Raw genomic sequence first — 26,901 nt, 5'->3', positions numbered from 1 at the left:
TTCTTGGCATGGCCCACAGGTCAAGGTAGTATGCTCCAGGAATTAATCTGCTTAAATTTAGCTTCTAAGTAACTTCCATAACTATTCTAGATAGTTCTGAAAACATTTTTTGGCCTATGTGATGTTATGTCTCAAAAAAGCATTCTTTATTAATTTAATTATCTTTTTTTTTGTGGTTGCTATATTTTTCTCTATTCCAGATGTTGGCATAAGCCACATTTGTTTTCTGGCAAGCATAAGGAACATCTGAGTCTTTGAGAAGTCAGATATGCTTTTCTAAACAGTGATTAAAATAGATAATTCTTCCCAAAAGATCTGTTTTGAACAGAGATGCCTGGAGAGAGAGAGTACAAGGAGTCCCGAAGGTTTGCCCATGACAAGTAGAACACCTGAGAATAGGGCTTTGCTGGTGCTGTTAACTAGAACTTCTTCCCCTCTGGCCAACCTAGAGGTTCAAAACTCCACCCATCCTGTGGTTACCACTAAATTCCATGAAGCTTAGAGAAGGGGATAACAGGGAAGGAGGCTCCCGTCACCATCCTAATTTGTTAACAATTGTTGAGTGAAAGAAGGTACCTACTATTCTATCAGTCTGTGGAAACTCTGACCCTTTGGTTTCACTGGTGTTAACTGTCTCCTAGCAAGTCAGGCCTGAGGCAAGATTGTCAAAGCACAGGGGTTTTTTCAGCTGCTCAGTTTTCCTCTTTGCCTGTAGGCCAAATTTGCCCACTCCTTTGTTTCACACAAACATGTAAATGACCCCAGCATTATTTTCCTTGGGGCTATTTGTTTTATTACAGAGACATTTTAAAATAAAGTAATGAAACTCTGATGGTGGCATATTAGGCCTTACGTAGAGAGGACCTAGAAACAGACTGGAAGATTGTTTCCTAATGCTGGTGAGATCACATTGTTTGGGCAGCTACCTATTCTGCCTGCTTTTTTAAAAATTTTTTTTATTTTTTTTATTTTTTATTTTTTTTTATTTTATTTTGTCGATATACATTGTAGCTGATTATTGCTCCCCATCACCAAACCTCCCTCCCTTCTCCCTCCCCCCTCCCCCCCAACAATGTCCTTTCTGTTTGCTTGTCCTATCAACTTCAAATAATTATGGTTGTTATATCTTCTTCCCCCCCCCCCCCCGGTTTTGTGTGTGTGTGTGTGTGTGTGTGTGTGTGTGTGTGTGTGTGTGAATTTATATATTAATTTTTAGCTCCCACCAATAAGTGAGAACATGTGGTATTTCTCTTTCTGTGCCTGACTTGTTTCACTTAATATAATTCTCTCAAGGTCCATCCATGTTGTTGCAAATGGCAGTATTTCATTCGTTTTTATAGCTGAGTAGTATTCCATTGTGTAGATGTACCACATTTTCCGTATCCACTCATCTGATGATGGGCATTTGGGCTGGTTCCAACTCTTGGCTATTGTAAAGAGTGCTGCCATAAACATTGGGGAACAGGTATACCTTCGACTTGATGATTTCCATTCCTCTGGGTATATTCCCAACAGTGGGATAGCTGGGTCGTATGGTAGATCTATCTGCAATTGTTTGAGGAACCTCCATACCATTTTCCATAGAGGCTGCACCATTTTGCAGTCCCACCAACAATGTATGAGAGTTCCTTTTTCTCCGCAACCTCGCCAGCATTTATCGTTCAGAGTCTTTTGGATATTAGCCATCCTAAATGGGGTGAGATGGTATCTCAATGTGGTTTTGATTTGCATTTCCCGGATGCTGAGTGATGTTGAGCATTTTTTCATATGTCTGTTGGCCATTTGTATATCTTCCTTAGAGAAATGCCTACTTAGCTCTTTTGCCCATTTTTTAATTGGGTTGCTTGTTTTCTTCTTGTACAGTTGTTTGAGTTCCTTATATATTCTGGATATTAATCCTTTGTCAGATGTATATTTTGCAAATATTTTCTCCCACTCTGTTGGTTGTCTTTTAACTCTTTTAATTGTTCCTTTTGCTGTGCAGAAGCTTTTTAGTTTGATATAATCCCATTTGTTTATTTTTCCTTTGGTTGCCCGTGCTTTTGGTGTCGTATTCATGAAGTCTGTGCCCAGTCCTATTTCCTGAAGTGTTTCTCCTATGTTTTCTTTAAGAAGTTTTATTGTTTCAGGGTGTATATTTAAATCCTTAATCCATTTTGAGTTGATTTTAGTATACGGTGAGAGGTATGGATCTAGTTTCATTCTCCTGCATATGGATATCCAGTTATCCCAGCACCATTTGCTGAAGAGGCAGTCCCTTCCCCAGTGAATAGGCTTGGTGCCTTTGTCAAAGATCAGATGGCAGTAAGTGTGTGGGTTGATTTCTGGATTCTCTATTCGATTCCATTGGTCCGTGTGTCTGTTTTTATGCCAGTACCATACTGTTTTGGTTATTATAGCTTTGTAGTATAGCTTAAAGTCAGGTAGTGTTATGCCTCCAGCTTTATTTTTTTTGCTCAGCATTGCTTTGGCTATGCGTGGTCTTTTATTGTTCCATATAAATGCCTGGATAGTTTTTCCATTTCTGAGAAAAATGTCTTTGGAATTTTGATGGGGATTGCATTGAATTTGTATATCACTTTGGGTAGTATGGACATTTTCACTATGTTGATTCTTCCAATCCAAGAGCATGGAATATCTTTCCATCTTCTTGTATCCTCTCTAATTTCTCTCAGCAGTGGTTTGTAGTTCTCATTATAGAGATTTTTCACCTCCTTGGTTAACTCAGTTCCTAAGTATTTTATTTTTTTGGTGGCTATTGTAAATGGGCAGACTTTCTTGATTTCTCGTTCTGCATGTTCACTATTGGAGAAAAGAAAAAGATCAACGAATCAAAAAGTTGGTTTTTTGAAAAGATAAATAAAATTGACAAACCACTAGCATGGCTAACAAAAAAAAGAAGAGAGAAGACTCAAATAACAAATATTAGAAATGAAAAAGGTGATATTACAACTGATTCATCTGAAATACAACGAATCATTCGAGACTACTATAAACAACTATACGCCAACAAATTTGAAAATCTGGAGGAAATGGATAAATTTCTGGACAAACACAAGCTCCCAAAACTGAACCGTGAAGACATAGAAAATTTGAACAGACCAATAACAATAAAGGAGATTGAAGCTGTTATCAGAAGGCTCCCAACAAAGAAAAGCCCAGGACCAGATGGATTCACAGCAGAATTTTACCAAACATTCAAAGAGGAATTGACACCGATTCTTTACAAACTATTCCAAAAGATTGAAACGGACACAAATCTCCCAAACTCATTCTATGAAGCAAACATCATCCTGATACCAAAACCAGATAAAGATATAACCAAAAAAGAAAATTACAGGCCGATATCCTTGATGAATATAGATGCAAAAATCGTCACTAAAATACTAGCAAACAGAATACAGCAACACATACGAAAAATTATTCATCACGATCAAGTGGGATTCATCCCAGAGATGCAAGGTTGGTTCAACATACGCAAATCAATAAATGTGATACACCATATTAATAAACTCAAACACAAGGACCATATGATCATCTCTATAGATGCTGAAAAAGCATTTGATAAAGTTCAGCACTCATTCATGACAAAGACCCTCTATAAGTTAGGTATAGAGGGAAAGTATCTCAACATAATTAAAGCCATATATGCCAAACCCACTGCCAATATCATCCTGAATGGGGAGAAGCTGAAAGCTTTTCCTTTAAGAACAGGAACTAGACAAGGATGCCCACTCTCACCACTCCTATTCAACATAGTGTTGGAAGTACTAGCCAGAGCAATCAGAGAAGAGAAGGAAATAAAGGGCGTCCAGATTGGAAAAGATGAAGTCAAACTGTCCCTGTTTGCAGATGACATGATCCTATATATCGAACAGCCTAAAACCTCTACAAAAAAACTGCTGGAATTGATAAATGATTTCAGCACAGTAGCAGGATACAAAATCAACACACAAAAATCAGAATTCTGCCTGCTTTTACTGTGGCCCTGCCTAGGGCTTTATTTGGAGAGCTGTCCTTATAACCTTCTGATTTCCGAATTCCATCCAAGATAGCTGAGGTTCCCTGTGTAGAATGAAATCATGTTTTCTGTATTGTGTGGCTTTTCTTGCAAAGAGTTCTGGCATAAAAAGATATTCTTTGTTGTCTGTCACTGATTTTTATCTCAGTTCTTAGAGGGGCCTGGCTAACTTCATCTCTGATGCCACATTCTTTAAAGACCATTTTCTGAATAAGTTTTTGAGCAAAATGAGGAGTTCACCTCTTATGGAATGCATTGACAAAGCAAGGTAGAAAAACAAAACTTGTAGAGACCAGCTTTTCTTCAGTGTTATCTGTTACTTCAGTAGGCCAGTTCAGGTCATGTTAGAACAAGTGATTTGATCTGCAAACAGTCTCATTCTTAGGTGAAATTTCTGACAGTGATGATAATCCATGGCCTATTGCTGCCATTCACACTAGAAGTTAGAATCTGGTCAGTTAATCGATTAAGCAAGTATTTGTTAAACATCCATTGTGTACCTAGCTAGTGTTAGGTCTTGGGTAAGATGCAAAGTAAAAGATCTTCATCCTTGAAGAACATAGTCTAGCTAGTGAGGTAAAACATGTGTGTGAACCTGGCATAATGTATATTAACCACTAATTATAGGATACATACAGTAAGGACCATCGCCCAGAAAGGAGGGGAAAAGCACCAGTGCATTGGAGGGGTCTAGGAGGCTTTCCCAAGTAGCAAGGCAGGAAAAGACCATGGGAATTCAGTCTGCCATCTTGAGGACTTTCAGAAATCACCCATAGTGATTAACAGCTCATGTGAGAGGAGAGAAAAGGCTGTCCCTCTGCGGGCAGGGGAATCCAATAAGAGAAAGACTGTGATTAATAACTTAGAAGCCGTTATAATGAACTTTGCTTCCACTTGAACCAAGGGTGGCCCAGGAAATTCACAAAATAAATGGTTTGCTGTTTATCAGGAGAAACCATTGATGGTGAGTCTTTGGTAACTTTAATAAAGAACAGTATTTGCCCTAAGAGTTGCGTTTAAATCTTGTGGAAATAATGAGTAGTAGTTCATTTTTAGTTTAGTAATATTTAATTTTTTTTTTTTTTTTTTTTTTGTGAGCGGTAAGGGGAACGCAACCCTTGGCTTGGTGTTGCTCGCACCGTGCTCAGCCAGTGACACACCGGCCATCCCTACATAGGATCCGAACCCGCGGCGGGAGCGCTGCTGCACTCCCAGCACTGCACTCTCCCGAGTGAGCCCCGGGGCCGGCCCTATTTAAAATTTTTAAATATTTTTCCATAAGGAGATTTATTTCCTTGGTCTTAGATATTTTCTCAAAAATGGTAGCCTAGGTGGTCAGCAGACATTTTTAATGCTGAATTAAAGGATTTCACAGTACCAAGCCTCAAATGCTGACTGATATGTAGTCATCTTATCCTACATAGTTGAGAACATTTCAGGATCAAAAATGTACTTTTTCTGTTAATGTAGAAAATATAAATTAGAAAATAAAGTAAGAAGGTAAAGATTAATTATAGTAGGCTTAAAAGAGGACAAAGAAAAATACACCGTGGGTACTGGTTATCTTTCTCTGACTGGCATAGTTATTTTCCTCTCTTCCTCTGAGCCTGACCCTCACCAGTCTATTTTTAAAACAAGTTGCATTAGTCATGTTAGCTGCACAAGATACATTCACCCTCACATCCTTGTACTTTTTTCTAACTTATTTTCTTCACCTTGAACATTGACTCTTGACTGCTCATCTCACCTCCTCTCCAAAAGTCAGTTATACACATTCTCTTCTTCACCATTTATTCCTGTCTCTCACTTTAATTTGTGAGCATGTTTCATCACTAGTTCATACACTCATTAAATATATATTTATTGAGGGCCTACTTTGTGCCCTTTCCCAAGCTGATACCCCTACTCTCATCAACTCTTATTTACAAGAGAAACTAGAGACCATCAAGCATGTGCTCTCTCCATGGAGAAACCCACTCTTCCTACCAATAGCTCTCTCCTTTTTTTTATAGCCAGACTCTTGGAAAAGGTGGTCTGTGTTTATAATCATTGTTTCTTTCTCCTCTGAGAGGGCCCCCTTCCTCCTGCTTCCTTTCAAACATTGGTGCACCCCTTTGTCTTGCCCTCAGCCCTCTTTTTTTTTTTTCACTTTGTGTGCACTCACCAGGATTGCTGTTTATCTAGACTGATGAGTCAGTTCTAGATCTAGAACTTAAACAGAAGCATAGATTCAACTTTCAAATGGACAATTCCTGCATGTCCCACAGACACCCAAAAGCCAGCAATTTCAATTACCTCTGCACACTGAGGTTTGAGCAGCTCTCTCTTAGGGCCTAGTACAATGTCAGACATCGTTCTCCACCCTGCCAGCTCTAATCAGGGTACTTCGCCAAAGGAAATATCAGAATCATGACTTGGTATCACGGATGTTCCTCCCACTGTCATTGACTATGTTCATGCACACTCAAGAGTAAAGGAACGTTGGTTTAAAAATCATTGACACCTGAAAGCCCTCCAGTAAGTTTTAAATGATTTGCTTTTTTTTCTTATATTGATTGTCATCAGTTTGAGGTAGTAAGTGGCAGGTATTGGTACCTTTCTTTGAAGAAGGAAAAGCCAAGGCCCAGAAAGAGTAAACATAATGTGTCCATGTCAAAAAGTGATTCATTAAGGAGTCAGGGATTGATTCATTTATTCATTCATTCAGCAGATATTTATTGTCAGGCACTAGAAATACAATGGTGAATCAGACAGACAGGTTTTTGGCATAATAAAGTATCCTTCTGTGCTGTGATGCTTCTTGTTCCTATCTTTTTTGCTCTGATGTTTTCTATCCTAGTTAGTGATAAATGATTATAGTTAGCAAATGTTTACTATGGGCGAGGCACTGTTTTAGGACTTTATACACATGAACTCATTTAATCATCATGACAACACTATGATGAGGTTGTTACCATTATTATTCTCATTCTACAGAGGGGGAAAGTTGGGCAGTAGGAAGTTTGGAAATGTACCCTAGGTTATACTGCTAGTCAGTGTTAAGGCTTGGTTGAACCCAGGCCATCTGGCTCCAGAACCCATGCTCTTAGTCACTGCCTTAGCTATGCCAGCTCTTAACGCTACAGTACACCCTTCTTCTCATCTGTGAAGTATGACAAGTTAGTTCTCAGCATGCCAAAATTAACCAACAGTTTATATAACAAACATTTGAACTGACTTTGCTTTCTTGAGATATTTCCACCCTTGGGCATTGCATTGGCAGTGGTCTCATTTTCCAATCTGAAATCAGCAGAAAAGGAAGAAAAACTTGCAACTAAGTCCAAGTGGTTGTGACAGGTTGCTAAATAAAACTGGCTCTGAGATTGTTCAGAAATACTGAGATTGTTCAGAAATACTCAGAATTTTTTACAAAAGAAATTTTCCTTATTATAGGAAATCATGGGTCATCACACTGTTATAAGTGTCTTAGTAAAGAGAAAATGTGGCTTGAGGCTAAGAGCATAAAATCTTAATGGAATTATTTGTGGGCTGCTATTTTATGCATAAGTTTTAAACTATTAGAAAATATGTTGTCTAGCTCTCTTAATCCTGTTTGCGACACCAGTTGTAAAGCTAGGCAACCACACCAGTTGTTGGGCTCTTTTACCTGCAGGTAATCCTGCACTGACTGGGCTGATTGTTGAGCTAAGGCTGGGTCTGGAACTCACAGACCCCTCAAGCCCGTTCACAGACTGAGTCACAAACCCTTTATACGCCAGGCTGGGTCACCAGACCCCTTCACGCAGGTCTATGAGCTAGGTAACCAGCCAAAAGATCCTTGGAGCCATAGGTTGGAAAGCATGGCTGCGTGGGGCGTACGCCCGAGGCCGACACCTGCCCACCTGCTTCACTAAAACTACTCTCTCTACTCTCTCTTCTCTTCTCTCCCTTTCCGAAAAACAGCAACAAAACTAAAAAGATACATTGGCACACATGCGCACTAACTCCACACACACACAATTTGCTTGCAAAGGATGCTGAACCACACCCAACTGGACCTGAGGCGAGGGCCCTGACCAAATTATTCCACTTTCCCAAAACAATGTTTTCTACCTGTCTTTAGCATGTCATCTTAAGTTTCACTGTTGAAACTTGTACATAATTTTAAAAATCTTCAAGGCTGCTAAAAAAGAGAAAACAATAAAAACAAATATTTATATAAGAATTTGAAGTTAACTAAATGTATTTTTACATTCAGTAACTTACTTGATTATCCCTCTTTTTACCCTCTTTTAGAAAGAAAACAGAATTACAAGTATATCAGTACATGTTGAAATTTCTAAAAGTTGCCAATATTTTCTTACATGGTAATCAAAAAAGGGAATCAGTGAGTGTTTAAGTTACCGAATATTATGAAATGGAAGTTTCATTACTCCAGATTGCATAGAGTAATTTTAGGGAACTGCTGTAATAAGTAAATAACAATGCATGGTTAACATGTATTAGTTAATAATCCATACCTGGGTCTCTGAAGGGATTAAAAATTCCCCTTTGTTCCTCAGTTTTGTATTTTTCATGTGCATTGTCCCACTTTCTTCCTTCACTAACCAAAGGTTAGTAGCCAAAACCTGCTTGAAGGGCAGACTGAGAGGGAGATGTGCCCCCTGGGGTTTTTTGTACATGGGAGAATTCCTGGTCTGAGACATTTGTGTCCTGTCCATCAGCCCCCAAGAGATGCCACATTTCTCCGAACTTTAGATGAAAACTCTTAGTCCCACGGGTAGTAAATTTTAGTTTGGCCTTGGTCTGAATGATCACTAAATTAAAATTAAGTGTGCCCACATTAATGAGATTTTTCTCTTCGGTCTGTACAATGTCCAAAGCATTAGCAAAATATATGTTTGTATGCTACAATGTAAATAAGCCTGCTTTTTGATTATTACAATCATACAGAAAAGGGTCATTTGTTTTGGTAAAAACTATGGAAATATATCTAGGTAGCCAAGGAAAAGCTGAATTGTTACTGAAGGATGTGGCACACAGACAAGAAAATAATTTGCAAAGCAGTGGGCAGAAAGTATCTTCAAACACACTAATCTAGTGAGTCCCTTGAGCTGTCCCTTTGCGTGATGGGTGAATAGTGTTGGTTTGTTTCTTGCTTGATTGTTTATTCTTTTGTTTTCCAGAAGGATCCATTTTTGTACAATCAGAGTTTAAGGCTCAGCTTCTTTTCAGTTTGAATAAAATGAAAAGTAAAATTCTTTTAATACTAATTATAAACCGCGTAAGTCTAGTGAAGAAAAACTTAAGAAATATAATTCTTGTTTTCTAGCTGAGCTCCAATGCCATATAATTAATATAATTCAATCACTTCTTACCCATTTTTTTCCTGCATGATTTAAGCCATCAGAATTAATTCATAGCCAGAATGAAAACTGGACTTAGGAAAAACTTGAAAATACTAGAGAGGGATTTGCATTCTGCTGCATGGTTGAACACGTCCCTAAAGTAGCAGCTTTAGAATGCCATGTCCTGATAGAATTCCCCGTTGAAGCTGGCCAGCAGAGCAGCTTCCTCGTGCCTTCCTCCTTGCCTGAACCACTGTGAACTGTCACGAGGCCCTGGACGTGAACCGAGGGGACTCCACAGGATTGCTACACAGCCCGACAGAAGGGAACTAGTATCACTGGGCAATCGGTGCTCTGGTTTAGAAGCCCCAGGCTGTGGGTTTTGGAATTGGCTGGGTATTCTGGCTCAATCTTGCATAAATATTTCTGAGTTCTAAGTAGTATGGGAATTCAAAGCCCTGTTTTTCTGAGTCCACCCACAACTAATCCGTGGCGTGTTGTAATGAGGTCTGAGTGGAATATGTTTGGAGGGGGAATAAGAGAATGTTTTCTACTAATAATTAATACATACTCCCATAACAGTCCCTTTTTCCTTAGGAATGAAGCCGCTGGGAGGGCCAGATCTAACCCATTGTAGCCATTAACCCAGACCAGCTTTACGCCTAAGGGTAGTTGAAACCTATATGAAATGATTTGAGAGGTCTTGAGCAGTGCCCTCTACCCACCCGGTTTTCTCAGATGCCTCCTTCATTTTGAGCTGAACCTTGCAGATTCAGAAGTAGACTTTTACTCTTTTAGTATATGGTTTGATCCCTTTGAAATTGGGCATCTCAGTGGGAAGTAAATTACTTTAAGTCATTAGTAGTCATTTATGCCACAGTATGAATTAGTTTAAGTTTTTTTGGTTTTGACAGGAAAATAAATAGAAGACACTGGGGAGGAAGATTGAGAACTTGGAACAAAGGCAGAAAGCAAATTGCCACCTTCACATTTGTGGCCTGGGTGGGAACTTCAGTAACTTCTTTCCCACTAGAATTTGCTCTCACGCTTTCAGTGAAACAGGCATCCTGTTTTCCATTTACCTCTCCCTTCTGGCAGGGAAAGACTTGGAGGTCTTTTTACAGCTTTGACTTTCTTACCCCTTCTACATGTAGTTCTCTTTCCTTTCCAAGATGAAAGCTTGTCTTTGTCCCCTCCCAGAATAGTTCCAGGCAGCAGACACAGTGAATCCTTCCGGATAAAAGACCCTGCTGATAAAATGCCAGATTGTTATCAGAGAGGTGAAATGAGGGGAGTCAAGTCCTTACCATTAATTACCTAGTTTCAGCTTTGTTTATATCCTGTTCATTTGGGGTGTGTTTTCTTTGGACAGTTTCTTGTCTGTGTTCTCAGCTGCAATCTGAAGTTTGTAAAAATCCCAAAGGTCAGGGAATAGTGGGTTCCTTATTTTCTGAAGGGTTTAATGGCAAGGAAGAGAAGATCAAAGTTTCTGTCTTCCATCTGGAAGGAAATGGACAAATACTTGGTTCTGGAGGTTCATTCCTCACCTCAAGCATACTCATCCTAGCATGTTAAATGATCCCTGACTTTGAATACCTAGCCAAGAGGTTACCTGGATATGGAATGACATTTATCTCTGTGAAGCCATGGGTGTCAACCAGTGAATGACTGGCTTTCCAGACATTGAGGCCAGAGGCCATTTGAATCTAAAAACTACTCAATGCCACTCAACGGTACACTTAAAAATGGTTAAAATGTTAAATTTTATGTTATGTATATTTTACCACAGCAAAAATAAATAATTAATACTTGCTTCCTGACAGCTCCAGTACTTTGGTCACAGTTGGAAATACTGTATGGTTGGGCTGCATGGTCTGCATTATTTTGAATGGGATTGCTGTTGCATGTAAGGCATTATTCATCCTTTTGAGAACTGTGGGACTGTGAATACAGAATACCTTAATGAACACAAGAAGAAGAGACTGTTTTGCTACAATCATATGGACATATCGGGAAGTTTGAGATTCAGAAGAGCCCTTTCTATTGAAAAAATTGACTCTAAACCATGATAGCCACTGTCCTTCCACAAATGAACCAAAAGAGGGGGGAATAGGGTCTCTTGGTGGCTGGAGTAGTAGGGTCTGTTACTCTGATTATCTCATAGTGGTGTTGAAATGCTCTGTGACTGGAAGTAGTAATAGGTAAGTTAACCTCATCTGTTGTATCCAGCATCCATTAAGTGGCCAAGCACATGTTTTTTCACCAAATTAAATTCGTATCTGACCGTATGCTGTTCTGTTAGGTTCTGTCCGCAACCCAACCTATCTCTGCTAATAAGACTACTAGTGTATAATTCAGTCTCTCGGCTTCACTGGTGATGGGGGATTCTGAGGACTAGACTGTTGCATTTTTCCCATTAAACCAAGAAACTTCCCAGATTCTGTGAACGTGTTACTTGCTGACATAGCTACCGTATGAATTTTAGAATAGTAAAAAAAAAAAAAAAGAATGAATGAATGAAAGAAAATAGCCCTATTCCAAGTCATGAAACTCTTTTTCTTGTTAACCCCAAATGCCTTGAACTTAGAGCTCTGACTAAAAGATGTCTCATTTTTCCCCTCTAAGTATGTGTGTATGTGTGCTTATGCGCTTATTCCTATCATCATTTGAAGGTAGTTGTGAGATTCACGATGACTTCAGCAATACCTTTCTTGTATTTAGTTAGTGTCTTCCTTAGAAAAGACTAGAAAATAAAATGACTTAGGAAGAAGTTAAGGTAAATTTAAAATATATAAAAACTCACTTTGAGCAAAAATCAGTGAAAACAAGCCCTGACTTTCTCACAGGTAAGAAAAATTGGAATTAAAAAAAAAAAAAAGTGTTCTTTAGGAAATAAAGACTTTGCCAGAAATAGCATGGGTGGTTAAAGCAGTCTGGTGTGAAAGGTACATCTTTTTTTTTTTTTGTCGTTTTTTCGTGACCGGCACTCAGCCAGTGAGTGCACCGGTCAGTCCTATATAGGATCCGAACCCGCGGCGGGAGCGTCGCCGCGCTGCCAGCGCAGCACTCTACCAAGTGCGCCATGGGCTCGGCCCAAAAGGTACATCTTTTAAAAAATAAGGTTTCTTTGCTTTCTTCCTGGTTAATGTTTTTGTCAGAATAACCATTTGAATAACAAATGAAATCCTTTGAAGTATATAGGGGAGTAGAGAACTTTTCTGTGTCTTGTACAGACTGGTGATACAGATTATAAACTAGATGATGCCAAATTCCACCAGTTACCCAGGATCCAAAAACTATCAAATGTAGCCAAAGCTTATAGAAATCTGCTGATGAGATCATGAAAATTGAACGGAAGTGATCCAGATTGTTTAATTTATTTTGAAATGTTATGTTTATTAGACCATAGCACCCAAAAGTTAAACAGTATTGAATTTCAGACATAGCACTTTATTTTTAATCTTAGGTTGAAGGTTATATCCTTGGCATGATTGAAGAATGACTCATACATTTTGCACTGACTTTATTATTATTTTTTGACAGGCAAGGAGGGAAGCTGGGGAGTAAGATGATACTGAATTGAGGCTGAATTTATTAACTGATTGAATTCAGACAGCAATAATGAGGTGTAATCATTTTCTTGTTTCTTTTCATATTTATGTATATACCTTCTGTGAAGACTTTCTTGAATGCTACTTATGCTTAAAATGCAATATAAAATATCTCCTGACCTTTAAAATTTGTAGTGAAAATTAGCAGTAATTTTCTTCTAGTTAATGTCTCAAACTGTGTGCTGCTGCTAAAATATTCAGTCACGTGGACATGTTGGAGGATGTGACCAGTATTCTCCATCTTAAATACAATCACCATGAAATCAATATATTAAGCCTTGGTCACAATTCAGGGAAGGATTTGAAGGTAATGTGATTCTCCTCAAAATTAGTAACCTAATTAAATGCTTGAGGGCTTCAACCATATGGTAATGTACCGTGCTTCAGAACAAAGATAACACCACTGAAATTTTATATGTAACACTAGTATATTTTTAATTAGTGGCAGGGTATATGTGTATTTCATCAGTTTTGTTTCATCTTCAAACTTTGCCCAGCAGTCTCTATTATGCATTCAGTTTGGACTATATTAAATAGTAGTGCAGTGATTTGGCTTCTGTTTTTTCAGAATTTGGGGTGATTCAAATTGTTATGAGTTGGAAGGTACCTTTTCTTTATGGAATAAGCAAATTGAAAGGGTGTTCAAGATATTGGAAAGCAAGTTTTATCTACTAAAGATGGAGGGAAAATCTGTTTTTCCTCATTAACCACATGGAAAATTGTACTGCTAAATGCAGATGAGTTCATTAGAGCTGACCCAACAAAATTGGCATTATCTGATTGAATAGTTTGGATAAAGTGAGCTTTAAAGTAATAAAATTGAATTGCTTTTAATATGCACTATTGTTGTTCAATCCCATGATGGTAAAAATATTTTAGAGTTGGGGCACACTGGCTTTTGCAACTAACACAGGCTCTGGAGTCAGACCTGAGTTTGTCTGTTCACTTCCTTGTAAGCTTGGACAAGTCAGTTAATCTCTCTGATCCTGTCTAGAGGAGCATGTGGAAGATTTGGAACATTGTCCTAAAAAATATTTTTTTGTTTTTAATTCTCATATAATTAATTGTTAGGATATAAGTTTATTGATTTGATTTTTTAAGAAAGCACAAAAAAAGTTAATTCTGGTTGTAAAAGATTAAAGGGAATAGCCAGGTTTGTTTAATCTGAGAATGAGCAGATTGGAGCATTTTGGAGATGGGGCTGAAAGCTGAGAAGGGAAAACGAGACAGGATGTATAACTTAACTTTTAAATGTATAGGAGAGGTTATTCTTTAAAAACAACTTTATTGAGGTATAATTGACATAAAATAAACTTCAGATGTTTAATGTGTACAATTTGATAAGTTTATATATTCATAAAACTATCACCACTATCAAGATAGTGAACATATCCGTCCCCTTTTATTATCCTTACCCAACATTCCCCCTCCCCACCAATCACCTGGCAATGGCTGTTTTGTGTTCTGTCGCTATAGATTAATTTGCATTTCCTAGAATTTTATATAAATGGAATCAATCATACAGTATGCATCCTATTTTGTCTGACCTTTTAACTCAACATAATTATTTTCAGATTCAACCATGTTATTAAGTGTGTCAATAGTTTGTTTCTTTACATCACCAAGCAGTATTCGTCGTATAGATATACCACAGTTTGTTTTTGTTTTTGTTTCACAGTTTGTTTATGTACTTATTGTTGGTAGGCATTTGTGTTGTGTCCAATTTTGGCTATTACTCATAAGTTGCTAGGAACATTCATGTACAAGTCTTTGTGTGGACATATGCTTTCCTTTTTCTAGGGTAAACACACAGAAATGGAATGGGTATGGACAGTGTATGTTTAACTTTTTAAGAAACTGCTAAATTGTTTTCCAAAGTGATTTTACCATTTTACATTCCCACCAGCAGTGTATAAGTGTTCCAGTTGTTCCATATCCTAGCCAACACTTGTTTTCTCAGTCTTTTTAATTTTAGCCTTTCCAGTGAGTGTGGTAGTATTTCATTAGGGTTTTAATTTGAAATTCTCTGATGATGAAGGATGCTTATCTTTACATGTGTTTACTTGCCATCCATATATCTTCTTTGCTTAGGTGTCTGTCCAAAGCTTTGAACCAATTTTTGTATGGTGGTGTTTGTTTTCTTATTATTCTGAATATATTTTGGGTAGAAATCTTTTAGGCATATGTTCATTTATTTCCCTGGCATGTAGAAGCAGAAAAACAAAATTAAATCGCAGCAAGAAAGAGTATAATTAAAGAAGTACTTTCCAACTGTGGCAATCTAAACATGGGCACTGGGACTACCAAAGGAGGATGTCAAACTTTCCCTGCACGTATTTAAAAATTGGGCTGGCAATAGTCTGGATGCTGTATGCATGCTGAAATATGACTCAATTTACCTACCTGCAGTCTTCATTTGAGAAAAGACATCTTTCCTGGGACAGGTCTATTGCTAACATCTTAATATCCCTTGCTTTTTTGTGCTATTTTCTAGGCCAAAAAAAGTACAACTTCTTGGAATTTTTCAAAACTTTCCATGTACTTTATGGTTTTAAAAAATTCATTCTTTCTGATTTCAGCTTGAAGTGTTGCTACAAAATATGAGGAGGGTCATTCAGGGGCATTAATTAGCTTTAGCAAAAACAACTGCAATCTCTGCAAAGCAATCAAATTAAAAGAAATGCTCAGATTTCTCTCAACCAGCAGTAGCACCAATGATTGTTTTAGCTGATGGTACTGGGAAGATTCATTTAACTCTGTAGAGGCAAAATAATTAGCTAGATTCTAGGGAAGAGGTCCTATGTGATTAAAGAAGTTGGGCTTGTAACCCAAGCAAGGCATGAGTATGGGGTGCTTTAATGACAGGATTCCAGTATAGTTGATGAAGGGTTTTCCTGTGTGCTGAAAACACTGGTCATTTGTTCTCCTACTCCGCAGAGGCTCAAAGTAGAGAAAATTGGCTCCAACTGTAGAAGGATTGTGTGTGGTTAGTGTTAGACATAAAACCTTTATCAGCATCAATATTATGAGATAAAGCAATGGAACAAATTAAGAGAGGTCATAAAAATATTTTAAAATAAAAAAAAGATAGCTATCTGCCTGGAATGTTTAAATGTCCATTGAGTTATAGGATTTTGTTATTGGAGGGAACTTTAGTGATCACTTATTCTAATATCCTTGTACAGAAGAGGATGCAGAAGGACATTATATAACTTGCCTGTGGCCACATTGATACTAATATTTTAATTTAAAAATGTTTTAAAGTAACCTTGCTTAAGAGACACAAAGGAAATCATGTGTTTCTGCTTCAGCGTAGGTTTCACTTCTTCAGAATAGTCACTTAAAGCTGATGACTATGTGTATTATTTTTTCCTAAGCCAATGAAAATTCTGCCTGTGTGCTGACCTGTATGTGTCTCTTCTTGTCATTAAAAATATTAAAGATTTTTATTCTCAGGCATTTCAAACTCATCTTAAGTAAACACTACTATACTCTGAATGACTGTAGATGATTTGACCTGAGGTGATCAATATTGATAAAGGACAGCAGGGAACACTGCCACAGCCTTTGTGGAACCTGCTTCAATCTGATGTGAGATTCTTCATAAACTGTTGTTTGATGGCCATGCTATAAAGCCCACAATTTGGTGGATGACTTTGATTCAGAGTCCTGGTGACTAAATTTTGTTCCTTGACGATAATACATTTTAAAGCTTTAGGCTTTGTTTTGTTAAGCACTAGTTAGAGCAGCAGGAAGCATATTTAGGCTCTACCAATTCATTATGTATGGGATCTGCAAATATGAGTTTTAACCATTGGAATTAATGGAATAAATTGCTTATAAAGGATTCTACATTCATTATCAGAAGAGAAAGAAATTGGCACAAAGCACTTTATTTGGTTGTGATTACATTTTATTTGGTAATTCATCATTCCATACATGTTGCCACTAGACGATCTAGAGTGAAATATATGTATAAATTATCTACTTATTTCAAAGGGTTTATCTGAGTACTAAAAATGAGATAAGAATTTTGAAAGTACCTAGCACATTGCCTGACATCTAGCAGACACTCAGTAAATGTTCTACGTTCTGTTCCTTTTTTCCTTCCTTGGGTTTTAGCATGAGTATTGGAATCTTTCAGAAATGTAACATATTCTTAATTATCAGTATGTTGAACACTCATTTGACTCACAGGATGCTTAGATTTTACAAGATTCTAATATCGTTTCAGAGATAATCACCTGAAATGTTAAATTAAATTGGTTGAAGAAAAGTTTATTGGGCATCTTTGATTTGTCCAGCCAGTCTTGGGCTAGGTTAGGGTACTTTTTATCGAGAATGAGAAATTTGTATTTAATGTGGCATTAGAGAGGTGTCATAGGTTCCGGAACATTTGAAAACTAGAAAAAAAAAATTTTTTTTAATAGGAATAAAAATGTTTATTTCTAAACCTTTCCACCCAAATATATAGTAGGGTTAAAAAGAAGGTGGTAAATTCTCTCTATAGTTTTGTGTAGTTTTTTAAATTGACCACCCAGGCCTGTGTTTGCAAACTTAAGAATCACTCCCTGTAAATATGGAACCACTTGCTCTAAAGGTTCATGGGGGTGAGTTTCAACTGTATTAAATCACTTTGATAACTTGGCCTTTGAGCAGTGACCAACACCAGAAGGAGACCCAGCTTGTTCAGGACTGATTTCTCAGACCTGTCTACTACCTGCAAGAAAGGGAGAAGACATGCTGAGGCCAGGTATGTTTAGCACATTTAAAGAATCTATGGCTGGCTGAATGTACTCATCTCTTGGTCTTTTGTGGAGCCAGAGCAGAAACATTGTGAGGAGTTTTCTGATTGAGAGGATTGTGCAGCTCTTTCACTCAGTCTGCATAAGCTGCAACCATGAGCTCCTGCCTTGCACGCAGCTCATTGCAGCCCGAGAGCCCCAAGGGTAGATCCGGAATGCTTTTCCAGCTGTTGTATGAGGATACCAGTAGACCAGGGTGCGGCTCATTGATACAGGGTCAGAGAGAAAACCCACAGATGGACTGGGAGGGAAGATTATGCCAAAATGTCAAACTAAATCTAGTGGTTATTTTCATCTGCGTGGGAGAGTTTTATACTGTTTATGTTAGATTTTTATATATATTTTACTTTGTAATGCTCCATTTTATTTTAGATAAAGACTGAAATTAATGATTCCCTTTTAATTTCTATGGCTTCCAATGTCTTTTTGTGTATGTTGCTATGAAGTCTTTTCCATGTTTTTCCCAGAGTCAGGAATGAATTATTATTAAGGTATACCACATTTTAGTGCTCCAGAGAAAAATCTCTTTTCCAGCTGTCTAAAACATTTGGTTGTAATCTGAAAAACTTAGTTTCAAATTGTATTGGTTGTTGTCTAGGCAAAAAATGATGAAAGATTTAAACAAAGTTTCAGATGAAATATAATTTTCATACCTCATCTCTATGTTTTGATATTAGCAATAACGAGGGATTAGCACTTAGGAAGTATGCATCTGTTCATTTATTTAAGAAGTATTTGTAATTCTGAATAATTAAAGTGCATTATTCAAAGAGCTTTTTAAGTACCACATTGTATACCTTCTCCCCTCCTTGTTGGAAAATTCCCTCACTTTATTTTCTAGCACTAAAAGGAATGGTATGGATGTAAGCAGCCATTGCCATTGCATCTGTGACCCTGTGTCCTTGCCACATTATATGGCAGAGTGCTGTGCTCAGTTCTTGCAGGGCAAGTGGAGTGATGTCCAGGTGATGTAGGCAAATTCTTAGCTCCCAGCATCTGCTATTTTCACACCTTGGAATTAATAGCCAGTGGGCTAGTCAGTCTGGGTAAAGGCTTGGTTACTTGGAGTCAAGAGTGGAGGTGACCTCAAACAGTGCATCTTTGAAGGTTTAGGCTCTGTGGTCGGGCTTGTCCCAAGAAGTCACATGCAGTTTTCAGATGTTCTACTGTGGCTTGTTATTGCTGGCATTTCTTCATAAAAAATGTTTTAAAAAAAAGATTTTAACATGTTGATTAGAGTTAATTTGCAAAGAACAATTACTGCTTTGAGCTGCCTAATAGATACAGATGTTTAAACTAAACATTCTACCTGTGGATACATAGTTTTGTTTTTATTCCATAAGATCTGGAAATGTGTAATTTTTAGCTTAGCTACTATCTACTGGTCTTATTTACTCCGCACTACCCAAACAAAGGATTTTTTAAAAAAATCAAACTTCAAAAGTCCTAAAATCATTTCTCTTCCAAGAAGTATATTTGAAAACAAAACTCATGAGCTGTGCAGAAGGCAAGATTACAGTAAATGCAACTTTCAAGTGCTAGCAGTTTGAGTTGCAGGAAAAGGAGCACGTAGTTCAGGTGGTGGTAGATCCTTTGATAAACTGAAAATTGGTACAGGAAGGACAAACAGAGAATCCGGCAACCTTGACCATCACTGAACTCACCTGAGAATGGGGAAGAAAGGCTTCAGGAATGCCACATTTATAACAAAAACATTTGAAAGTCACAGGACATGCTGAAATATCTGCTTTTTTGAATTCGCTTGGTACAGATTTAGTGGTTCCTTTCTTTTATGTGTGCATACATATCCACACATGTACATGTTTTCCTGAAGGCAAGATTTGAAACTAGAAACCTCATGCAACAAAAGGGAAAAAGAAGTCTTTGGTGTAATAGCACTGAAGTTGACAGAAATAGATATGGGCCCTGGACACGGAGAGTAAAGGTAGTAGGCCTGACATAAACAAGTCAGTAGGCCCCAAAGAAACTCAAGCCTCCTCTTCTTTCCACCTCGTTTAGGCGGAGATAGAAAGGTAGATCTTTGTGGGCACTAGGAGCCTGTTTGGTACAGGCAAGGCTCTGTGTCCTCAGCTAGTTGTTGAGACAGAACACTAGAGAAAACAGAGTTTGTACATGTGCATAAAGGTTTTAAGTTTTCAAATATTCTGTCTCCTAGATTCAGTAATAGCTACCATTTATTGATCACTACCTGTCTGATGAACATTGTGTTTTACTTGTATTATCCCATTCAAGTTTCACAAGAGCCCTGTGAAGTAGTTACTCTTCCTCGTTTTATAGAAGATAAGAACTTAGACGGTTTACTGACTTGTCCAAGGTCACAAACTAGTCAGTGTCAGGACTTGGATTTAAACTTGGGTCTGCTACATTCTACAGCATTTTCTTAAGTCCTGTCCTACGTGCTCTATCTCTATGAAGACGCTGTTTCTGCTCTCAAGGTCATTTCAGTCTAGCAGACATGATGATATCCAAGAGCTACTGTGGGAAAGGTAAATGAGATGCACCACTGACATCTGACAGAGCTAAAAATGCAATTACAGTAATGGCATGGGGAAGGAAATGATTAATTCTGACCAGAGGAGGTATAATAAGATTTCACAAAAAAGGTATACCTTAGCAGAATTCAGAGAATGAATGCAATGTGCAGTGGCACTAAGGATGAAATAGTAGTTGACTTGACAAAACATGTATAGAAGATTTTTTTAAAAATAATATACCTTGAGACCTCAGCCTGTTGCTTCTTACCCAGCCTTCAGTGATACTCTGTAAGGTAGGGTTGTGTTGACTTTGGGTTGTCAGTAGATGACTGTTTTCCAAGAGCAGACAGCCATGCTATATGAGAAGCAGATCATAATGGCATGGCATTTTGAGTATGTTTAGTGAGGTGCTTGAGGGTGGGCCAGACATAGCTTGTTTGAACTCAGCCCAGCTCCCAAGATGCTAACCCCTTGATCAAGTAGGGACATCTAGAGCAAGTGGATGGTCTTTTTCATTGTCAGCAGAAGTCTGGAGTGGCTCTGTTTTGTACATGGGACAGCCTGACCTGAAAAATGATGATCAGGACTGGCAGAGTTTCTGAGATTGGGGAAGAACTGGGGGAACATTAATTATGTTAGTGAGGAAGAGTAGAAGGGGATAGTAGCTGGATCCAGAAGCCATTCTGAGACAGTTGAAGACTGGTTCCTTTGAAACACAGGGCCTCCCTCAAGGCTACTAGGCCTTAAAGTCCTCTCAGTTTAAAAATACATACCCCCACCCCCCACGTTGCCTTCAAATTTTCTTTCAGCCTCTCTGCCTTGTAAGGTTTAAGTGATGTATCACATACAATGCTTCTAACACTAAGTCTGGTTCTTGGTAAATACTCTGTAAACATTAGCTGTTATCAGCATTATCTTTATTTTTCTGCTTCATAGTCTACCAATTAGAGGCTGTTTGGTTCCATAAGTCATTTGTACCTCAGTGTAATTAGGTTGAATAGGTTGCTTTGGAAACGTCTGGCTTTTCCAAGGCTCTGGAAATTTTGATATTGTAAAGTCTAAGAAAGACTGAATTTTGCAGGTGCACATACCCTAATTAGAATGTGGGATTTGCCACTTGCTAGTTTTATGACCCATGGTATGTTAGGAAACCACACCTTCCTCATGTTAAAATAGGGAAAATGACACTGGCATTGTAATGAAGATTAGTGAGTAAATGAAATAGTATGTCTAAAGCATGCAGCCAGTCCTGGCACACAGTAGGCATTTAACCTCAGTTCCCTTCCTTTTATCAGGGTGCACTGAGGGGCAATTTGGGTTAATGTAAGGAAAGTTACAGGCCTGAAGAAGTACCTCTTGCCAAATTCAGGTTGTCTGGCTACTGCGAGGCTAGGGCTAAGGCTGATGTTGTGTATCCTGCTCACAGTGCCAATCGTCTAGCTGTTAATCCTGTTCATGATGCCAATTGTAAAGCTGGGCGACCATACCAGTTGTTGGGCTCTTTCACCTGCTGGTAATCCTGCACTGACTGGGCCGATGGTTGAGCCTGGGCTGGCTCTGGAGCTCCTAGACCCCTCAACCCCATTCACAAACCCTTCACATGCCGGGCTGGGTCACCAGACCCCTCCACGCCAGGCTGGGTCACCAGACCCCTTCACTCAGGTCTCTGAGCTAGGCAACCGGCCACATGGTCATTGGAAGCTGCAGGTCTGGAAAAAACATGGCCGTACAGGGCGGGTGCCTGAGGCAGTAAAACACCAGCCAAAGCGGCACTGCCTTGCAGGTGCACTTACTCCACCCAAACACACAGTGTTTACCGAATCACCCTGAACCGGCTCAGAGGCGAGGGGAGCCTGACCAAATTGTTCCATTTTCCCAACACAGGTGTTCTCTGCCCGACCCCACTTAGGCACAGCTAGGCATGATCTCCTAGACTACCCATCTTCCTGCTGGGTGTCCCAGTTACCCAGCTTGTGTTTACTTCTCATGGCCCTGAGAATCACTGGCTGCTTTTTCTATCTTTTCCACTAGACTGTAGGTTTCTTGTGGCCTAGGCAGTGACATTTCTCTCTGATTCTCTGGTACCTAGCCCAGTATGTGGTTTCCGGTTGTGAGCTACAGGTTGAGGTAGATAAAGAGCTCTATCCTGGAGCCATAGATCACAGTTCTGGCCTGGGCAACTGCTGCTTATACCTCCTGAGAATCCACGTAGCCTTTCTGATCTTCATTTTATTTCTCATCTGTTAATTTAGGTTTATAATGCCCTCTTGTCTTACAGGAATGTTGTGTAGTAAAGAGATCACAGGTGTGCAGACACTTTATAAACTGCCAAGGGCTGTACCATTGCAGGATGCAGGTATTACTATTACAAATATGTCATTTCTCATGTCATACAGTGCTGAGAACACAGCAGGCAATCAATAAATATGTGATTAAAATGAACATGGAAAGGGTATATTTGAGTGGAAGGGGATAGAGGCTAAAAGATGTTAGTGACTGTGTTTCTACAAAAGATCTAGTATTCAGACTTAGAGCACAGCTAAGGCTATTGAGGAAATGATTTTCAAAGACCCCAAATGTGTTTGTTTTATTTCACAGAAAGAAATTGGTACTTAGAGGCTGTCCCACTTCTTTCAGAAGGGTTTGAGACTTTTTCTCGAGAATCAGTTTTGTTTTTTTGGTGGCTCGCCTATATGGGACTCTGAACCCTTGACCTTGGTGTTGAGAATCACTTTTAATGCAAGCCAAAAAAGGACCTCTTTGCCTAGATATCATCGATTTGTTGTTTTACCTTTTTGAAATAGTACAGAATTCACCCCATAGTCTGTTTTTTTTTAAAGCATTTATATATTTGTGGGGTACAGTGTGTTACTGCACAGTGATTCACTTAGTCACTGCATGGTCTTAATCCTCTCATTGAGGCCCCTGGGGGGCCTGCAATTCCTAGAATATGCTGGTAGCTGGTAGATACTATACTAGACACTGGTGCAGTGCACTAAAAACTTTGTATTTACAGAACACCTTTCTTCTTAGAATGTTCTCTTAGATATCACATTGGAGTACTGGGTATAAATTGTTGCTACCACTCTCAACTAGACTGAGACTCAGAGAGATTACTATGACTTGTCCAATTCAAAAAACTCAGTGTCCAAAGGAGAATGAAAACCCATGTGTTCTAATTTTCTATTCTTATAGCCACTAGATTCTAAAGTTTTTCATTAGATCTACTCCCTGCCCCTAATAGCTGACAAAACAGTAACTGGAAATTTTTTTTTGCTTAGTGATTTTGTGTGTGTGTGTGTGTGTGTGTGTGTGTGTGTGTGTGTGTGTGTGTGTGTGTGTGTGAGAGAGAGAGAGAGAGAGAGAATTTGGCTATAATCTATCCTTATATTTAAACAATTTGCAATAGAAAGGAGTTTGAAATTACTTTTAATCATTGCTTTGTAATGAATGCTACTTAATTAAATATTGCTTTAGATTGGCTTCTGTTTTTTTGGTAATTGCATTACTTTTTTGAGGAGAGGTTTTGTTTTGCTTTTTAACCTGGTTGTGTGCATTTGGAAAGTACTCTAACACAGGGTATCTGAAAGCAGAAAATTCTGGCACTTTTCCTACTTTCTATTCTTTCTCCTGTATGGATGCCGGATTCCTTTGGGAAATCATCATTTTCAAAAGTTCGGGAGCAAAAGGAGGGGCATCCTTTAGTGTACAGTTACTGCTAATTGGAAACTAAACATCTGTAACCATGTCAGAGTTATTTGTATTTGAAAAGAAACATTTATATACAAGAGCCCTTTCAGTAACATAAAACACACTATAACACAAAGTGTGTGTGTTGGAGGGGTGGGGGATAGACAGTTGGGAAGCTTCCAACAGATGACTATGCTGTGCTGAGTGAGGTCATTTGTTAATTAAATCTCAAAGCATTTTCAGAGTATTTTCTTTTGTCAAATGAAGTTTTCTCCCCATCTCCAATGTCCCATAGGCCAAAACAAACACTTTACTGTCTGTCAATTACAGATTAAACATTTAATCATTTTAAAGGAAAAATAAGTGAGAAGGTAGGTGAGTTGTCAGAACCTAGTCAAAGGCCAATGGGAACTCTCTAACTACCTACTGTAACCTCAGCCCTCAATGTCTTCCCATAGTATGATGTGAGGGGAGCACGTCTCCATCCTGAAACTATGTGCTGATGGATCTACCTGATGACCTACCCTCTTGGGGGGAAAATGACAACGATGTTTTCACTTACCCTGTACCTCTTTCTCTTCTCTACCTACCTCCTCCTCCCCACCACCCCCATGATGAAATTCTGCTCAGATCATTTCATTTGTACAGAAATTGTATCTATACTTTTATTGTCATATTAAGATAAATGTAGATGTTACCTCTGGGATGTTGGAAACATTTTGATCCTAGGGCTCTGTCCCACTATGTGCTAAGCCTACATGGCCACATGGCCCTAATGGCCCAGATCTTAGCAGTAGTTCCTTCTTGAAACAAACACCGATTAATTTTGAGAAAAGTCAAGAGGCTATCTCTTTTTCCTATAGTCTACCATATTTTGATCTTGCCTATCCTTTTCTTGGCATCTAATACATTTCTGTAAGATAAGTTACTTTTTTAATTGGATGAAAGATTATGAAGTCTTGAGAGTTCTAATAAAGACCTTATTTAAGCTTGGACTTACCATATTGGACTTTCTCCTCAGTCAATCCTATATCTGTGAAGGGTCTCAAGTGCACAGTTTTAACAAAATGGTTGTGGCCTCTTAGGTTCTGAGTGTTTACACATCAAGAGCCCCTTAGACGACCTGCCTTTCCGATGACTTTTGTAGAATCTCAAAATACCACTTATCCATGACTTTCATTTATTTAAGAACTGGCTTTTATTCTAGCTCTTTGGGTGTGAGTCAGCCCAAAGGGAAGGATTGGGTGACTTGAAGTTCCATCTGTTCTCTTAACGATAAGTTTAGTCCATGGAGCCTGTTATTTGTGGCACCACCTCTCCCCCCCAGTATGGCCTGACCCACTTCTCAACCTTAATTTCTGCTGTTATTCACGAGCCTTTAATTTAACCAGGCACATCTACCTATACCTTGAACATTTCTACCCTTGCTTTATACCACTGTCGCTGGTTGAAATGATTTTCTGGTTTATTTTGGCCTACTTGAATCATGCTTGCTTTCCTGAGTTCCATCCTTCCTCCTCTGACTTCCCGTAGCCATATGTCAGGATCACGTGCTTATCATTTTTCTTGTACTGTCTTATGCTTTTTGTCATCTTTTCAAATGTACTTCTTATCTTGACAATCAGAGTATATGCGCTCTTCAAAGACAATGGTGACTATCTTATTTTTCATGGCACTTATCATGGTGCTTTTGCTCATTGTAAATGCCCGATAAGTAGTCATTTGATTATTGAGGAGTAAGCTGTTTTTTGCTACTACTTGTTTACTGTCTCATTCCCAAAACCTGTATGCATTTAATCTTTGTAATAGAATTATAGATGCTGATTAATGATGTTTTTAACAAAAGCAATGTCACCTGTAGAACTAATGCAAATACAAAAAACATTATTTGGAATTAGGGAAGTATGAAAAACATCATTTGGAATAAGGAGCAGCTCCTGCCTCCTGTCCCATCCCACCCCAACCCCCAGCTTGGATATATTACAGTCAGAGTTAATAGACCATCAGTATATACACAGGCACAGATGTGGAGATGAGTATTGAATGGTCTTGTGTCCTTATTTCTTGCCAGGTGTGGTCACTCTCCTGTCTACCGCTCCCGTGAAATGGCAGCTCGTGCCTTGGTCCCGTTTGTTATGATAGACCAAATTCCTAATACCATCCGAACTCTGTTGGCCACACTCCCTAACTGCACTGACCAGTGTTTCCGGCAAAACCATATTCATGGGACACTTCTCCAGGTAAGTTACTTTGTATGACTTCTCTCTTAACAGGTGAGGATTTATACACAGGCTTTTAACTTTACCTGTGGAGCCTTTTTCTACTGCTGAAAAATCAGGTATACTTTTTTCATCCCAAACATGAGTACAGTGTTACACTGGATTCTGTCATATTATCTTTTGCATTACGTCCTATGTTTTCTATAATGTGCTTTCCCATTTGGACTTAGCTCTCTGATAAATTTTTTTCTTTTCCATCAAGTATGCATGTAGAACATTTGAGGGACACTCCCTGATTAGGGTGAATCTGTGAACATTCCTTGAGAAAGAGTATAGCCCAAGAGGCACAGGCAGAGTTGTACACATCAGGTAGAGTTTGCTCTATAGCACAACACTATAGTACATGGAGATATCAAGCCTTTCTCTCCAGCTTTCTCTGTGCTGCAGAAGAAACTTTTTATTTTGAGTAAATATACAAGTTTATTTTTTTAACTTAACATTTCTTCTAGAAAAGACTAAAGTACAACAAATGAATGCGAATTAGACTTATTATTGGAACTCCCCTATTTAAACCCCAACTAGGGAACAAGTGATATTGGTGAGATCTTCTGTACACATGGCTTATGTGGTCACTCACACAGGGGCAGGGCTAGAGGTGGGACTTAAATGTTAGGTCATGTTCCTGGTTTATGAGCAGAGTTGAGAGAAGGCCTTGAGATCCCATTACATGTTA

General features: G+C 38.6%; 1 protein-coding gene across 5 annotated transcripts in view; it reads left to right on the top strand.

Annotated features, from left to right (window-relative positions):
* Positions 1-26,901, top strand: part of THADA (THADA armadillo repeat containing) — a 340,163-nt gene that overhangs the window by 162,678 nt on the left and 150,584 nt on the right. For all 5 annotated transcript variants that reach the window (XM_063078394.1, XM_063078393.1, XM_063078395.1 and 2 more), the window contains one exon: positions 26,021-26,189. In XM_063078394.1, coding sequence (XP_062934464.1) covers positions 26,021-26,189 — 169 coding nt within the window. The remainder of the gene's footprint in view (positions 1-26,020; positions 26,190-26,901) is intronic.

Source organism: Cynocephalus volans, chromosome 14 (genome assembly GCF_027409185.1).
Source record: "Cynocephalus volans isolate mCynVol1 chromosome 14, mCynVol1.pri, whole genome shotgun sequence".
Lineage (NCBI taxonomy): Eukaryota > Metazoa > Chordata > Mammalia > Dermoptera > Cynocephalidae > Cynocephalus > Cynocephalus volans.
The sequence above is the reverse complement of the archived record's forward strand: the minus strand, read 5'-3'. Positions and strand labels throughout refer to the sequence as shown.